This window comes from Biomphalaria glabrata, chromosome 2, assembly GCF_947242115.1.
Source record: "Biomphalaria glabrata chromosome 2, xgBioGlab47.1, whole genome shotgun sequence".
In the NCBI taxonomy this organism is placed as follows: Eukaryota; Metazoa; Mollusca; class Gastropoda; family Planorbidae; genus Biomphalaria; species Biomphalaria glabrata.
In genome coordinates this window covers 53911787-53929627 of record NC_074712.1, presented here as the reverse complement: position 1 = coordinate 53929627, position 17841 = coordinate 53911787, and the positions used below count along the sequence as shown (strand labels likewise).

Genomic DNA, 17841 nt, shown 5'->3' with positions numbered 1-17841 from the left:
ACTCAGGACCGGACACAACAGAATGCGACAACACATGCACCGGAAGCTCAAAATTGGAACCAGTGAAATCTGCCCATGTGGAGTATCACCAGAAAATGCCGACCACGTCCTCCAAAACTGCTCTCTCTACCAAGAGGCCCGTATAAGACATTGGCCAATTGGCCCCAAATCACCCCAATAGAAAGAAAACTATATGGAGAGCTCCCTGATTTGGAAACCACTGCGCAGTTCATCTTATGTATTGGTCTAGTCATATGAACACTCCAACATAACAATGAGAACGATGAAGAAGAAGAAGAAGACATGTACAGGGTGTTCCTGCAGAAGTGAAGAGTTAGTTTCACATGTACCGGGTGTTCCTGCAGAAGTGAAGAGTTAGTTTCACATGTACCGGGTGTTCCTGCAGAAGTAAAGATTATAACCTCTTATCCCAAGCCTCCCGTAAAACGGAAGTGGGGGGGGGCAGAATTTGAAAACCGAGACCATCGATACGACAGACCAGAGCACAAATCATTGTCCGTAGGCTTAACGAGTTTCTGTGTGTATATGTGTGAGGAGAGATAAAGACAGACAGACAGACAGAATACCACTGTACTCAGCGTTGTGTGGTCTATATAACATAAGATTGTGCTCATCTTCGTCTCAATGCTACATCGAGTTCGTCTGCTCATGAAAGCAGGGTTTTGTTCAACTTCCACTCAACTCTGATTCCTCTCTGACATTTGTTTGAGAAATGGAGTGATCGTTAAATGAACTTGTGTGTTACCCGTGCTTGTAATCGTGCTAGTATTTGTAATCGTGTTCGCATTCTCGTAGTCTGTGACTCGTGACCAGTCTGTACTGTGTTATTGTGTGTATCAGTCGTGGTTTAGTGGAATAAAGCCTTGTTTCTAAGGTTATGAATTGACTTAGTATATTACAATTTATTTCAATAAAACCATTCTTAAATGGACAAGTTTTTGCGTCACAATAGACTGGATGCTGATCAGTTACATGGAAACATTGGATTTCTTGTTTTGACAGATTCGCAACGAAGGTAGGGGCTAGTGAAAGCGAACAGTTTGACCTGCTATGCAACTTTGTGTCTCCATCCTTATATCAGTATATTTCTACCTGTTCTAAATACTCAGAAGCAAAATCTATTCTTGAGAATTTATTTGTGAAGGCCCCTAATGAAACATTGGCCAGACATTTGCTTGCAACTTGCAAACAAGAAGTCGATCAAAGTCTTGATCAATTTGTACACAAGCTGAGAGTGATGGCCAGAGATTGTCAGTTCCGAGCTGTCAGTGCTGACAAAAATGAAGAGGACGCCATTCGCGATGCCTTTGTTAGCGGCATGCGTTCGAGTGTAATTAGACAGAGGCTACTTGAGAAAAGATCCCTTGACTTGAAAATGGCTTTAGATATTGCCAAGACTCTCGACATGGCCCAAAAAGAATCCAGTTCGTTTAGTACTCCGTCTCAATTGGTAGAGTCATCTCTTTCGTCATCGGCAATCTCAACCGAAGAAATGGTGGACTCAGAAACAATCGCAACAGTGAATACTAAATGTTTCTTTTGCGGAGGTAGTCGGCATCTCAGAGCGAAATGCCCTGCCAAAGACTGCATGTGTCATTCGTGCGGGAAAAATTGACATTTTTCGAAGGTTTGCAGGTCTCGCAACACTCCTATAACCAAAACAAAAGTCAAAACATCTCCTAGCCACGGGATTAAAAGACAATCTTGTAAAGATTGTAGCTGCATTAAGGACTCTACACATCTAACATCACTAATTGCTACTTCGTCTGTACCTGGTTTAACTAAATCAACAGTACACATCTCTGTAAATGGCGTGAACCTAAAAGCCCTAATTGATACAGGTAGCGGGGAAAGCTACATTTCTTCAAACATACCAAGAGAGTACGATTGGTCAGTGACACGTTCAAAGCACAAAATGTCTATGGCGTCATCTCAACTGTCAAGCGTCACAAGAGGCCACACGTTTGCATCGCTAAAATACAAAGGGGAAGTTTACAACCAATTCAAACTTTCGTTACTAGATGAACTTTGCACTGATGTAGTGCTTGGGTTAGATTTCCTCGCATTACACAAAGAACTGATAATTCCATTCAACGGTGGTCGACCTGCATTTCATGTCTGCTCGCTCAATGCTGTTAAGGTAGAGGCACCACAATTGTTTGTAAATTTATCCCCTGATTGCAGACCTATTGCTACTAAATCTCGTCGTTACTCCTTCCAAGACACACAATTTATTAAAGCTGAAGTTGAGAAATTGATACGAAACGGTATCATTGAACCTTCCAAATCACCTTGGAGAGCTCAAGTCCTTGTCACGACCAATGAGCGGCACAAAAAGCGAATGGTCGTTGATTATAGCCAAACTATAAATAGATTTACTTACCTGGACGCTTACCCCATGCCTAGAGTGGATGAAATGGTGGAGAAAATTTCCAGGTATGAAATCTTTAGCACATTGGATCTGGAGAGTGCTTATCACCAAATACCTATCCAACAGAGCGAAAAGAAATACACAGCCTTCGAAGCTTGTGGTAAACTCTACTAGTTTTGCAGAATACCCTTTGGGGTCACTAACGGTGTAGCTTGCTTCCAGAAAACCATAGACACTATTATAGAAAAAGAAAAGTTGTCTGACACGTTTGCCTATGTCGACAATGTAACAATATGTGGTGCAGATGTAGACTCCCATAACAAAAATCTGTTGCATTTTCAGAAGGTAGCTCTGGAATACGGAATAACTTTCAACGAAAGTAAAAGTGTATTTGCTACTAAGAAGGTAAAGCTGCTTGGATATGAAATATCCAAAGGGCATTTGAAGCCGGACCCTGATAGATTTCAAGCTCTGCGAGATTTGCCACCTCCAAAAGATCTGAAGTCTCAGAAAAGGATTGTAGGACTTTTGGCATATTATGCTCACTGGATACCAAATTTCTCCGACAAAATGTATCCTATAATGAAAAATCAAATTTTTCCTGTACCTACAGAAGTAAAAACAGCGTTGGAAGACTTGAAAGAAGAATTGCAGAAAGCAGCAATTTTCACCATAAAGTATGACCATCCTCTAATTGTGGAAACTGACGCTTCTGACATCGCAGTAGCTGCCACTTTAAATCAGGAGGGAAGACCTATTGCATTCTTCTCTAGAACTCTTTCACCTACTGAAAGGCATCAATCTGCCATAGAGAAAGAAGCCACTGCAATAATTGAAGCCATACGCAAATGGAAGCATTATTTGTGTGGCAATCACTTTACCCTTATTACGGACCAGCGGTCTATTTCATACATATTTAAAGACACTCATGACAAGAAAATTAAAAACGATAAGATACAAAGGTGGAAATTGGAACTAGCAAGCTTCAAGTTTGATATACAGTATAGACCTGGGAACGCCAACACAGCAGCAGACACCTTGTCTAGAGGGCACTGTGCAACCATGACGAAACAAAGTAGCCTGAAGACGTACCATGACTACCTGTGTCATCCAGGTGTCACTAGACTTCTACATTATGTCAGGTCAAAGAACTTACCCTTCTCGGTTGAAGAGGTCAGACAGACCATTCAACAATGCAGAACCTGCAATAGAATTAAACCGCAATTCTATAAGGAATTTGCAGGTACGCTCATCAAGGCCACACAGCCGTTTGAAAGAATAAGTGTTGACTTTAAAGGTCCTTTGCCATCAGCTACTCGCAACAAGTATTTGTTAACAATGATTGACGAATATTCGCGGTTTCCATTCGCTTTTCCCTGTCCTGATATGACATCTAAGACAGTAATAAAGTGCTTCGACCAGTTATTTTTCCTCTTTGGAACACCCAGTTACATCCACTCTGATCGTGGCACATCATTTATGTCCACAGAAACTACAGAATATCTACATTCTAAGAGCATAGCCACTAGCAGGACAACGCCCTATAATGCCAAAGGAAATGGGCAAATAGAAAAGCTGAATAAAACATTGTGGCAGGCTATTTTATTAGCATTGGACTCAGGGAAGTTGGAACTATCACAGTGGGAATCTGTGTTGCCCCAGGCACTTCACTCAATTCGATCATTACTGTGTACTTCTACTAATGAAACTCCACACGAACGGATCTTCAAATTCAACAGAAGATCGCCAACGGGAACATCCTTGCCTACTTGGCTACAGAACCCAGGCAAAGTATTACTAAAATCCCCTGTAAGATCTTCAAAATTTGACCCATTGGTACAAGAGGTTGAACTTATTAGCTGCAACCCACAGTACGCCCATATACGATTTCCAAACGGCCGGGAGGAGACAGTGTCGCTTAGGCACCTGGCACCAAAGGAAAGTTCCACGAACGACTATTTCGAACCAGAGAACGGTATTCTGCCTCAAGAGGTCGGTGACTCTTTGGATCTCTCACCAGGGAGTCGCTACGGGCCTGAAACTATCAGTAATTCACAGAGTCCCACCCCAATGATGTACAACCAGCCAGAAGTCATCAGTGACTCACAGGGGAGCCACCCAATGCCAGAGGCCAATATTGACTCGAGTCCCGTACAGGACAGTTACGACTTGCAAGGAGAAAAGTCTACGCCAGAGATACCTCCGGATCCTTCCCTTCATACGCATGGTTATAACCTAAGACCCAGAAAGAAATAAAGGAGGGGTGAATGGAGTGATCGTTAAATGAACTTGTGTGTTACCCGTGCTAGTATTTGTAATCGTGTTCGCATTCTCGTAGTCTGTGACTCGTGACCAGTCTGTACTGTGTTATTGTGTGTATCAGTCGTGGTTTAGTGAAATAAAGCCTTGTTTCTAAGGTTATGAATTGACTTAGTATATTACAAGAAAGTTTGATTTAGTTATAGTTTGTATTGGCCACATGACACCCTGTTTAATTTTAAACCTATAAACAGCACACATTTATTTTTTTAATCTCTGACCTTGGAGGCCTAGCGTTTAATCAGTTTGTAGACACAATTTAAAATATTTAGGATGGCATCGTCTACAAGTTTACCAGAAAATCAAATCATTAAACAGATACTATCTGATATAAACTTTTAGATAAGATAGATAAGATATTTTTTTATTGATCCAATCAAATGGAAATTCAGTTTGACTACAGTTGACAACCTCGGCGTAACTACTGTAACAATAACAATATAGATGAAAAATACTAACAACATACACGCACGAAACACATACACACTCACAACCAGCTCTTTTATGAATTAGACTTCTATGTACTTTTCGATGACCACTTCGTTCAGATCTGATGTAACAGTGGTTTAATGGGTGCATGTTATCTTTAAGAATCGTGAGTGTTTTGGAAACGCATCTTTCATGAAAAAGATCTTCAAGAGATGGTAGTATGTAAATTATGAGTGAGTCTGGTGTGAATGTATATTTTGGTTTTCTATAATTATAATGTTTTGTTTGGTGTAATGCACAAATTGTAAGACAAATTTCCTTATGGATGATAAAGATTATTATTATTATTATTAACCAACTTTTGTTTATCACAGCCTTATCCACTGACCTCAAAAATACTAACAAGCAAGCCAAAAGTTTTAATCTCTTCATGCTGTTCACTACTTACCGGTAATAAAGACAGCCTTGTTGGCAGGGTCCACCCTAGGCTTGGGTATCGTTGACCACAGCAACACCACCGAAATAATCAGCAAGGCAACATAGAAATACAGCTCCGAAGTGGAAGCAAGAGATTCCAGTACAACACTGAATGGCCAGGGTCTGTACATGTAGACAACAGCGATAATGTTCAAGAGTATTAGTGCCACGCACGTTCTAAACTTCATCGTTGAAATATAGTCACGTTGATCAATTAGATGCCAATGGAGGCAAAACTAAAACAAAATGGACTATCCTCTAGTGGTCCCTAGCGAGACATTGCTAATTTATAATCCAAATGAGCTCTCGAATTCTCATCCTCTTGGTCTGAAAAATAAAAGTGAAATAATAATTTATAACAAGCGACTTCCTCCACGAAAAACAGTTTATGCGCATTATCTAGATTGAGTGCGTAGCATATTATTAGGTTTTTAAATCCGTGAAAAGGCTATAAACACAGACCTATCTATATACTTTATCTAGACTGGACATCGAGATCTTTTAACACTACAAAAAATGTCGTGAAAAAAAAATTCAAAAAAAGCTGAAACAAGGTAGTGCTAGCAGTATCAAACTTTAACATTTTAAAATGGAATATTTCTTCAACATAGTCACGTTGATCAATTAGATGCCAATGAAGGCCAAACCAAAACAAAATAGACTATACTCTATCATCATAGTGTTTAGACAGAATACAGCAGCATAATTTGGTCTCAAATCTTATAGCTAGTGATACAACTCGGTTACAGCGCTGAAAAAAAAAACCATAACAAAACAGCTACAGAAAAACCTAGTTGAACAGGTAAGTATCTTACGTTCACTGCGGTAAATGAGCACACTTCCTTTAAGCGAAGGCATTTCTCGTTTTTACTTTTTTTTAAAAAATATATTATCATTGACTTTTTTTTTTAAAGCAGTCATTTCGCGTGGGTATGTTTTTTTTTTTTGTGTGAAGTGGAAAGAAAGTGATGCTACCATTAAGTGGATAATGTAAATAAGCTGGCGGTGGTTGTGACCTTGGTAGTTGGATGTGTGGGAATGTGTAGGTAATTGTGAAATACTTTGGAGGAATGTTTTGAAAAGTATGAACGTTAAAAAGTAATAGATCTATGACCTATAGAATAAATATAACTGACGTACAGAAATATTGGTTTGTAAACGCAGATTTCTTACACTATAGTTGAACAAAAAAGGTTTTATGTATTGACTGAGTGTTCAAATTATAAACACAAATTATAGACCTTATATCTAGTAAACATCATTATTACCTTTAGAAGCAGCACTTACTAAAAGTGCAAGGTCATGAAGTGACTTTTTTATCGTTGTTTTTCACCTGTTCAGTTCACACAATGTTTCTGTCCCTCTTAAATGATCGTTTTTCTGCAAGTTCCCCAAAAGTTGTTCCTTTGTCATTAGGAACAAGTTTGTCCAAGACACAGTGAACTCAAGACCATTACTTCCCAACTTTCGCTGCTGCTCGGCAGATGGCCCGAGAAAAAAAAAATGTTTGCTGACAATCTATGAGGTCTCCTTCAGAAGCGAAGTGACTATGGGTCGTCTTATAGAAATGAGATGAATCGTGACCTCCGTGACCCCATATCGAAGGTGCCGGATGAATGCTTGGGCATTAGCTATGGTCGGAACAATGTCGCCCACACAGAGGTTCCTCCCCTCCCCCCTTCTCCACGCAGATGATGTATCCAATGGAACGGCAAGTGCCAATACAGTGTGGGATCAGCGGGGTCGCCGGTTCCGCCAGGGTGTAACGCTGTGTACTGCAAACTGCATAAGTGTCGCCGGCTCCTGATTTTTTCTCAGGATCGTCTCCCGAAGCCTTTCCCATGTTTGGGTATAGCTGTAAGAGGTTTGAATTCAGAGTTTCCCGAAGCCTTTCCCATGTTTGGGTATAGCTGTAAGAGGTTTGAATTCAGAGTTTTTCGTCTCCTAGTTGGTAGCCAGCCAAGGCTGACGAGACCCTCCTGTCCGAAGCTTATTGGTTAAGACCCTTCTGTTAGTTTAAAGTTACGCCGGACTCAATATTTGAGCCACACGTGAAGGCCAGGAGTTTAACTGGTTGGCAGAGATTTTATTTGAGACGCATTCCTTTGGAAGCATTTTACAGGTAGTGGAGTGATAAAAACATTGTATTGCTTCCTACACTGGGACAAACTCAAAGAAAAAATCTTTTTTTTCCTAAATCAGCCATAACAACATGACAGTAAATTTTAAAGTATTTATTGGCACGAACAGTGTGGCGAAGCAACTAGTTTGGCATCTTTATGGAAAGAGGAAAGTTGGCAGACAAACAAGCTTCTTTGGTAATAATGGGGCAAGGCTGTCGGTGTGCCATCAAATATAGATGATATCAAAGTAAAAAAAAAGCTTTCTTTTTTTTTTCTTGTTAAAAGTTTAATCGTACCGTCTCACGTCTCTACGAACAAATATTTGGCTAGCATGCCGAAAGAGTCTCATAGGCTTGCTTCAAAAAATTATATATGTGGAATGTAGAACAAGTTTATTTTAGCGAAAGAGCAAGCTTCACTGGCTCAGCAAATAGTTGTTTACCTTTTCTTATATGGGTTCGAATCTCGGTGAAGATTGGGATTTTTTATTTCGGGATCTTTGGGCGTCTGTGAGTCCACCCAGCTTTAATGAGTACCTGGCATTAGTAGGGGGAAAAGTAAAGGTGGTTGGTCATTGTGCTGGTCACATAACACCCTCCTTACCGTGGCCACAGAAACAGATGACCTTGACATCATCTGTCCTATAGATCGCATAGCCTGAAAGGGGAACTACTTATTTCCCCTTATAGATTTCTTTGCCTTTGTATGTTATTGACTATGGATATTCTGAATTCAAAGCGTGTAACTCAATACATACAATAAACACTGATAAGATGTTACAGCTATTTGGAACTTAAAGCTGATAAGGTTTAAAGGAGTTTTCAAAACAAGGTGAGTGGAAGGAAGAAAAATGGAACTAGATCTAGAAACGTCTAACTATTGTGTGACTCAAGGTATTCAATGTTATTTTAGTTTTGTGCAGCTAGATCCAGGTTTTATCTAGGTTTTATCTGTGTTCTTGCTTTTTTTTTTATCACTGTATCGTCTGCTTTAATAATTAAACTTTGGACTCGGAACCGGGTTAGCTTCTCATAAAATTGACACACCACGCAAATAGACGCTCTTATGTTTTTATGAAGGATAATTATACTTAGATTTTAGTTTATGTGTGAGTGTGTGTGTGTGTGATGTAGATGTGTGTGTTTTGACGTTGTAGGAGTTGGGGGGGAGGGGCGGATTGTGAAGAAAACAAATGTAAACAATTTCAACATTCGTTATGAGGCTTGTTCTGGTCCTGGTCTGACTTTGCGTCATAGATTACGAGCCTAGGTGAGACTTAAGTTTGGTGTCCGGCAATAAAGTCACGTCCCTGGTAGAGTTACCGATTAATTGCACCAATCATTAACCTTCTCATTTCGCCAGACGGACGTTTTGATGATTGGTGTTGTTGAAGTGACGTCTGCTTTAATTTGAACTTTGGACTATTTCCGTTGTATGCGACACTATCAACTCAACCGATTAAAAAAAAAAACTGAGTCACAATTTAGTATCAGTTTTAATGACGTGTTTTAATCAGTTTTAATGAGTGGGCCTACTCTTCCTACATACTCACCAACTCTCGACAAGCATGTGACAGTATTTATAACTATTGAATAGGTTAATACTGAAGTCAAGAGAAATGGTGGGGCAAATATTTTGTCTAAATTTGAGGAAACGAAAGTCGTCAAATCTTTCCTATTTCGGTTATAAGTTTTTCAAATTTTTCCTACATAAATTTATAATATTTTTTAAAAAGTATATTATTTTTACATACCAATTTAGTGCTTTAACTTCTTTATTTTAAAGTTCTTTTTTTTTATTAATCCCAAAAACATATTGAGAATGAACAGTTCTTGTTAGGACCGAAGCAAGCGTTGATGTTTAAAACAAAACAAAAAAGTGACTAACGGCCACACAGTAGAACCACAATTAGGCTCATTTCTCGTCCTTCAAAGGGTGATGCATTCATTCGTCATATTGCAGTAGACAAGGATGCACACCTGGAGATTACTTAAGGCCTACTCTCGTAAGCTTATCTTAGAGCCTTGGCGATATGTAGGCTATAAACCATCATAAATAAGACCACACAGTTGACCTAGTTTATAGATGTATGTTTGTAAAGACAATATGGTTAGTTGGTTCTCAACAGGAAACAAGATTTGAATTGTAACAAATTGTGTTTTTTTTTCTCTTCTTCGTAAAATATTTCTCACAACTGTTCATTAAAAAAAAAAACTAAATTGAGAAGGAAATTGACAACTTACCAACAGGCTGTAGAATAGATCTAGATATCACATGTGAACCCTGGGCTGGTTTGCGGATGAATGGAGCGGTTTTCTCTACCTTTGTGTTGTCAACTCTGGCGATTTGTAACTAGATCTAGACTTTAGTCGCACACATATGCAAGACGATGGTAGTCGGGGCATTATCTTTGCCTTGTTTGTTCGACTGCATACGTCTTTGCTGTTACAAGATCTGATGTTACTAATATATTCTATTTAGTTTCGTGTAGAATAAAATGCATGATAGAATTATCCATTTTGAATTAACAGAAACGTTGTCTAAGGTAATTCCTATAGTCTTGTTCTCCAAAGAGGCCCTGCTACGTACAACATAGTCTTCTCTTTAACTTTAATGCATGTCTCGTATTAAGGCATTCCTGTCTGTGTTTGGCTGATAAACAGGTGGTAATGAAGAAATAACGTTGATAATTTTAATTAAGCTTATTATTTGCTAATTATTGTTCTGTATCCGAAAGCAGGTTTTTTTTTCATTAAATGTGTAGGTCTGTTTTACAAAAATGATCCAGCTTAAGCCTGTATAAATCAGTGTTTACAGCAGCTTACCTGTCGAGATGTTTGTAAAAAGTTTTACATGTTTCGGATGTTCCTTCAGTGTTCAGATAATCTACTTCCTAGTCAAAAGCTCCCGCAGGAAGACGGGGGATGGCAGCGGACAGGGTGTGAACTCGGGACCATCGAAACGACCTTGCGGCTGTTCAGCTCGCATACCGCACAATACATCGATCCATCGCGTATGTTCATCGGCTTTTTCCCCAGGCGAAACCCCAGAGATCAAGTTTGTGTGGCCCAAGTCCGGCATAGGCCTAAAGCAGTCCTTTAATTATTCACACCTTTTGTTAGAGCTAATATGGTCATATAGTAAGAATAGGCCTAATAGTCAATCAACATACCCGTTAGCATATCGAGCATCAGATCATCATTATTATATAACACACGATACCTCCGGGGTTAAAGCAAAATCGTTTTTAAAAACATGTCCTGATGAAGATGTGCTTTGAATTTTTAAACTCTATCTTATGCAGAGTTGGCAACAATGTGTTGACTATTTCTTTCCCGCGATTACTCTAATCCCACTAACCACTCTTAGTAAAGTTATTTAAGTAGGTTACTTTCACCTGGTCACGTGGATTTAATTAAACTAAATTTAGAAGAAGAAAAAATTAGCATGACGCTAGAAGTCAAGAAAAACAAAATAATAAAAAAAATTACTTGACTATACAGATACCAACTTGAATTGGTCATCACGCAGAAATGAAAACTTGAAGAGGGGGGAGGCAGAGAGAGAGTTACACATTTGAATTACCCCCATCTAGCAATATTTACATTTTCGTCTGCGGAGTATGGGGAAAAGAAAGGGGGAAAGTTTACTGTACCACTCTCCAGATCTGCTGGTGAAAATGTACACAAAAGCGTACTGCCAGAGCCAGCGATCCATACAAACACACACTCTCTATATTCTGTTTGTACAAAATGTCCTCCTCCCTTCATGTGCCCCCCCCTCTCTCTCTTTGTGTTCTGTGGTAGTGACTGTTTCTTTTCATCCACAATACCACCTTAAACGTTTCTACACTATTACAATCAAATCGTCTGATAGTCTTCCATCTTGGAAAAACAAAACACGGGCACGCGCAATCGAGTAGCCTACAAATAGGCCTACTTCCAAAAATATCATAGATGTAGTGGCGTGTCCTGTGTATAGGCTCAACTCCAATATGCGAAGCACCTGACATGATCTTTAGTAACGTTTATAAAAAGCACTATTATGGTAGATCAAACTATGACTATAATCTGTGGAAAAAAAGAAACTGGCTAGTTTGTGTTGCTACCACGTCTGTAATACTCTCGAATGAACTGCATCAACTGCTTTCTATTTACCATTTTTTTTATGGGCTTGATGGTTGTCTGAAAATGCAAAAGATTTCGTTAGAATGTAACGTAATACTTCACGTGGCTACGCAGTTCTGGTTGTGATTTATACATTTTTGCCTCATCCGACAGCAGACGAAACCTTTGTCTGTCGGTGGTCGATTTAGTTCTTTCCGCCGTTTACGCCTGTCTTCGGAAGGAGATTTCCTTTTGGTCTCATATGTATACCCCGCGGCCTTTGTAAAAGATCTCCAGCTGTCTCTTTCGAAAATCACCTGCTACTCTTTGCCAATTAGGCATATAGTAATCTGGCGCCTGAGCTAATCTTTGAATTTTTTAATACACAATTTTTAAAGGTTACTAACCATTACAGCTTTTATTGATAACATCTTTCTGTCGACGCTGGATAGAAAAGTAAAGTAGTTTTTAATCATCTTGTCACTTAATGCAAACTTTAAATATATTTTAGTGTTCTTCAGCACTTAGTCTCCATTTTACAAAACTTCTCAATTATATTGGTATAGGAAGCCTCCAGAAGTTTAATGAAATAATTAAAGCCAACGAATTAGGCCTACACTTAGAAAGACAAAAAGATAAAGACACATTCCTCGTTCCATATGCTAGGACAAATTTGTACAAATGCTCCTTCTTCCCCAGGGCTATTAGAGCATGGAATGGGTTGCCTGAGCTAGCCAGGAAAACCAATGACTTGGCAGAATTTAAGACATTGGTAAACATGCAGGACAAGATGCATGACTCGTAAGTCCTAATCATCATCTTTTTTATTTTTGAAGTAACATCTGTATTTTATAAGAAGATAAGAAGAAGTAGTACCGCTAGTTCATCACCTTTGATACGCCTCTGAAACGTGTTTTTAAAAAAATACTTATAGAAGCAAACATCTTTTCTGGCATTCTAAAAGTAAGGTGCACTAAACGCTGCATAGGTCAGTGTTGTTACTTGAAAGGTCAATGCCACAGAACTGAAAACACAAAAAAAATCTCTACACTACTCACTGCTCAAAGAATATTTCTGGCTCGTTTTATCAATATTCTTTGTAATCTTTCTGTTTTCATTGGCGTAAATGTCAGCTTGGTTTATGGCAAGGACACACACAGACATAGACAAACACGCCCTTCGCCCACCCTACTCTTGTATGTTACTTTGCGGCGCCACTATGTAGACTTCTGAGACCAACGCCTCAAACGCCCACCTAAGCAAGTTTTAGAAAAGCGACGGAAAAAAAAATGGGTCGCTCTATTTAGATCTAGAAACTGTGTGTAGTGAAACACGTCCAGGGCCAAAGGTCGTATTTACGTGACATATTTAGATGGCTAATGCCTTGAAGTGAAGGAGACAGCAGGCCCTAATAGAAATAATAATGCTAGGGACATTTTACGGCGGTTAAAAGCTGCTGCCAGTGTTGTAATTCATTCTACATTTTTTTCTTCTACTATGAGTTTTTTATTTTTTTTTTTTATTTTTATTTTACATTGATACGTGCATCACAGATAGATGGCAGATTTAGTTTCAGTATTCATGTTAACATTTTAAATACAGTAAATGATTGTTGTCAAATCAATTATATGAGGCTATGGTACACGCATTTAGTTGTGTGTTCTTTTAAGTACATTATTCGAAGGACATCATTTAATACTTCTGGAATTGTAAGCAATCATTTGTTCGCTAACTTATTAACTGCATTTGAATTGAATGACCAATAAACATATATGACGTCCTACCACGCCGTGGTCACGCACATTTTTTATTTTTACTCAAGAGGTGTGGTATATCTAGAAAGGATGTTTGGAAATTCATATCAATTGATAAGATATTAAGTTGATTTTCAGGAAAAGCTAAAGAATGTCAAGGACGCTAAATGTATCTTCAATGCTGCCAAAAAAAAAAAAGAATTGAGAAAATGTTAACTATATCTTAATGCTTGGCAATTGATCTTTCGTATCAAGTCTCCTTTATTACCGCAAGTTAGTTGCCCCTTGGGGTTTTACGGAAATACGTTTGGAAGTCTTGCAAGTCTAATACTTTCTCCATATTGAATTTGTGTGTCTGCTACAAACGGAAAAGTTTAGAAAATTTGATTCTGAAGTGCTAAAAAAGTGTACTAACATTAACATTATCTTATGCCTTTTAAAAACAGTTTATCAATACTCCCTTTCTTCTGTACACCAAGGTAGTACTAAATTTATTTTTTATAAAAGCTATTTTTCTAAAGTAAGTGGCTATTCGCTTTTCCATTTATTTTCAGCTCTTGCGAGTCACTGGGTCATACGCCGAGCGCGTTTACTTAAGACGCACATGTCAAAAGGGCCCGAGGAATGCAAATTTGATACGCACTGCTGCTAACATACTGCGGGGGAAGAGTTTCGTATTGGCTGGTAGATCTTGGTGTTAACACAGTGATACGGTTACAAACGCGATTCCCAACTTGAGGCGTGCGAAGTACTGTCTAGATTTTGAGACGGCGGTCATTTTCTTTTTTTAAATTGATATGACCAACATTGGTTCTTAGGTTCTGTAATATATGACGCGAAAGCCGCCATTTTTTTTTAGGCATCAGTGTTTACTATAAAATATGGGGGTAAAAATGTTTCCAGTTTTGTCTTTGCAAACATACACACACTCATCTTATCTTATAAATTATAGACGTACCTTCAAAACAGAAGATAATTACCCATGTGTTCATCTTGTAGCTATAGAAATGTAGGCCTACATAATGGATGATCAGAATAACCTTATTAAACAGCATTATCTTTTACAATTGTTTGTAGATCTAGAAAATGTTAATTACACAGTCTTATGGGCGTACGCCTATTACAGTGTGTGTGTGTGTGTGTTGCCTAGGTGATGGTGAAGAGAGGTTAAGCAATTGGTTGGTGGCTCTGCAGTGAGGAGGATGAAATTACAATAGGGTCTAGCCGAGTCTTACGTAATGCGAATCGCAGACGATCTATGGACATGAAAGAGAAATAAGGTATCAAAGAAGTTTGTTCAAGTTATTTAAAGTTAATTTATAAAAAATATAGTCCGCCTACATCATAGACTATATATATACTCTATGGCAGCGGTTTTCAACCTTTTAAGCTCGGCGACCCCTTTTTATATTCCCCCACTCTACCGCGACCCCCCCCCCCCCAACACACACATACAGCGATAGAAGAGTAGTTAATAACAATCCACATTTTCGATGGTCTAAGGCGACCCCTGGCAAATCGTCAATCGACCCACAAGGGAGTCGCGAACCACAGGTTGAGAACCCCTGGTCTATGGCCTACATCGCTTTAGTTGTACTAGCAACTGTGTGCTACAAGCCAACGACCGATTATCAACAACGCCCAAGTCAATGAAAAAAAAACAAAACAACGCTGATTGAAGTCAGCCGTGACAAGCTACTCTAAATATTGTTCTTTGCTCATTTTTTATTCCGCCATCTTGTTATGTAATGTTACCAACCGAGACCAGTGGTGATAGAAGGCCTCAACGCTGACCTGCGACGTCGCAAGCTGTGGGCAGTTTAGACCAATAGCTCGTACCCATGTCATAGTTTAGTGTTGAGGGCTACTATAACGATTGATCTCGTACCAACTCATGTCAAATGTGCAGAAGACATGATTACGTCATATAGCTCTTCGGACGAGCTCGATGAGAAGAGGTCACAGGAAAAACGTTGCGAAAGGTAGTTTACACTTTCTTACTAGCGCTCTTCTTTGTAAGGAATCGAAAGAAGTGGCTACCATCGAGCCAAAAGATCGACAATGCAAGCATTAATTAGGCTTCTGTTTAATGCCACAAGAGAAAAGACTATGTTCGTTTAATGGGGAACCATAAGGGTTTTTTAACATGATGGAAAGTTGATGGGGATAAGCTACACTTTAAAAGCGAGTGTGGAGTGAATATAACGCTATAATGGATTTATTTATTTAGATCAGATGTGTGCAAGGTCACGGTAAGTTAATATCAATGCACCTTTTCAGCTTATTCCAAGGTGTAAGATTGACTCTGGAGGTTTACACAACGATGAACATCAACATGACCGAGCAGACAAACAGGTTTACATTACTTTAACAGTCAAGGACGAATGTTCCCGATTTTTTTTTTACATCTGCATTTTTTTAAAGTTCACATTCCACTGCCTACTTCTAAATCTTTATCTAGTCTGTCACTGGCGGATCCAGAAGGGTGGAAGCAGGGCCAGCCTTAAATAACTGGAGGTCTGAGGCGAAGTGAATTTTGGCCCCAAATAAAACAGAAAAAATACAAAATAAGCAACGAAAAAAATAAACTTACGCAGTTCATTTAAAACCTAGTGTACTCTAACAATAGCATTGAGCACATGTTTTGCTATTTCTTCTCTAAACAAAAATATTTCTGAGCCCTGTGCGAAGCCCCCATCAATCGGAGTCCTAAGGCGGCTGCCTAGTTAGCCTATGTCTAAAGCCGGCCTTGCTGGGAGGGCGTGGTCGTATTTGTTTTTTTTGTGTGGAGAAATTACACACTTTTGGGGGAAAATCTAAATTATGTATGCTATGTATTAAAGTAGATATATACTCATCGTGAAGCACTGTATTAAAAGCTTTGGTATGAGCGACGAAGTCCAATTTCTGTTCCTTGCATTTTTTCCTGCCTTCGTTCCATAATAACTTTCATTCTGATGTATGCCCTACCTATATAATACTCTACAATTGTACTACAATTCTCACAAACCAAATCTAGGTTTGTAACGTTTTGTAAATGTTTTTTCTCGCACATTCTCGTATCAAGTTGAAATTGTGCATAATTAGTCATGCATATGCAGTCTTTATCAAAAGGCCCGATCAAGACACTAGCCTTAAGACACCCCCATAGAAAGAAAACTAAATGGAGACTGGAGAGCTCCTGATCTGGAAACCACTGCCCAGTTTAACTCGTATATTGCTTTAGTCATATGAACTCTCCCACATAAGAATGAGAATGAAGATGAAGAATGCACAGTCGATGGCAATACATAAATTAAGGTGGCCAGATATTTGTGGAGCGAAAGCGTGACATATGTCGATTATTGGACGTAAAAAGAACAGGCTTAGATTTTTTTCATTCAACGCCTTAGACGTTATTACAACACATCACATGTGCACACACACACACACACAATTGTCACGCTATGTAGGCCTACACACAAAATAATTTATATAATTGCTGGCTTTGTGAAACGCTTTCCAAGATAGATCATCTTTCTGTGCGATCCATCTGAAAGCGTTAATATGTGGGCTAGGTCGCTTCTCTCTCATCACAGTTTGCGTTAAAGTTTACGATTGTCGCTACTACATCACTTTTTGTATCCAACTCGCGACATCCAAATAGTAAGTCGCATGCGTACTTCATTGAAGAGGAACCTTTTCAAGTTTGCATGCTTCTTTTCAAGCATTTCTGAACCGATTCATCAATGGCAGAAAGTAGGCCTACTTCATGAGCATTGAGCACTGACATTCTGTCCCTCAATTAAAAAACAAGATTTCTGCATGGAGTATTGCCTCAATGTTGTTGTGACAGGTGGGGAAATGTGACGTGTGTTTGGCACGTTTTATGTCTAGGGGATGATTATTTTTAATGCTATCACACCCCCCTTATCAGCATATGAATCGGGAACAGACACGCAACGAGACAAAGCAATGAAAGATAGATACAAAAGTTAAAATAAAGGATATTTATTTACATAAATATACATATAATAATAAAAAGGGGGAGGGTTTGTATCTATCTCTAGTATATTCTATGGTTAATCATCACTCTTGCACATAATAAGAGAGTATGTCACTTTGTCCTCTGACTTAGCTGGTATTCCTGTTGATGTCGCAGCTGGCTGTGTCCTGGCTTGAGGTTCTGCAGCTGGAGGTGGCGCTCTAGCGGATAGAGGGACGCCGGCGATATAGTTCTTGTGGAGTCTCAATCCCCAAAA

General features: G+C 39.0%; 1 protein-coding gene across 5 annotated transcripts in view; it reads right to left on the bottom strand.

The window, feature by feature from the left end:
* LOC106069102 (17-beta-hydroxysteroid dehydrogenase type 6-like) overlaps positions 1-10195 on the bottom strand; it is a 28304-nt gene extending 18109 nt beyond the window's left edge. The window contains exons 1-2 of one of the 5 annotated variants that reach the window (XM_056021436.1): positions 9984-10195; positions 5589-5944 (exon numbers count right to left, since the gene is read on the bottom strand). In XM_056021436.1, the coding sequence (XP_055877411.1) occupies positions 5589-5805 (217 nt within the window). In that variant the 5' untranslated portion in view covers positions 5806-5944; positions 9984-10195. Of the gene's footprint in view, positions 1-5588; positions 5945-6079; positions 6332-6885; positions 6991-9493; positions 9727-9983 lie in introns of those variants that run through there. The other 4 variants (XM_056021440.1, XM_056021437.1, XM_056021439.1 and 1 more) reach the window with 4 other exon arrangements.
* Positions 10196-17841: the final 7646 nt, after the last annotated feature.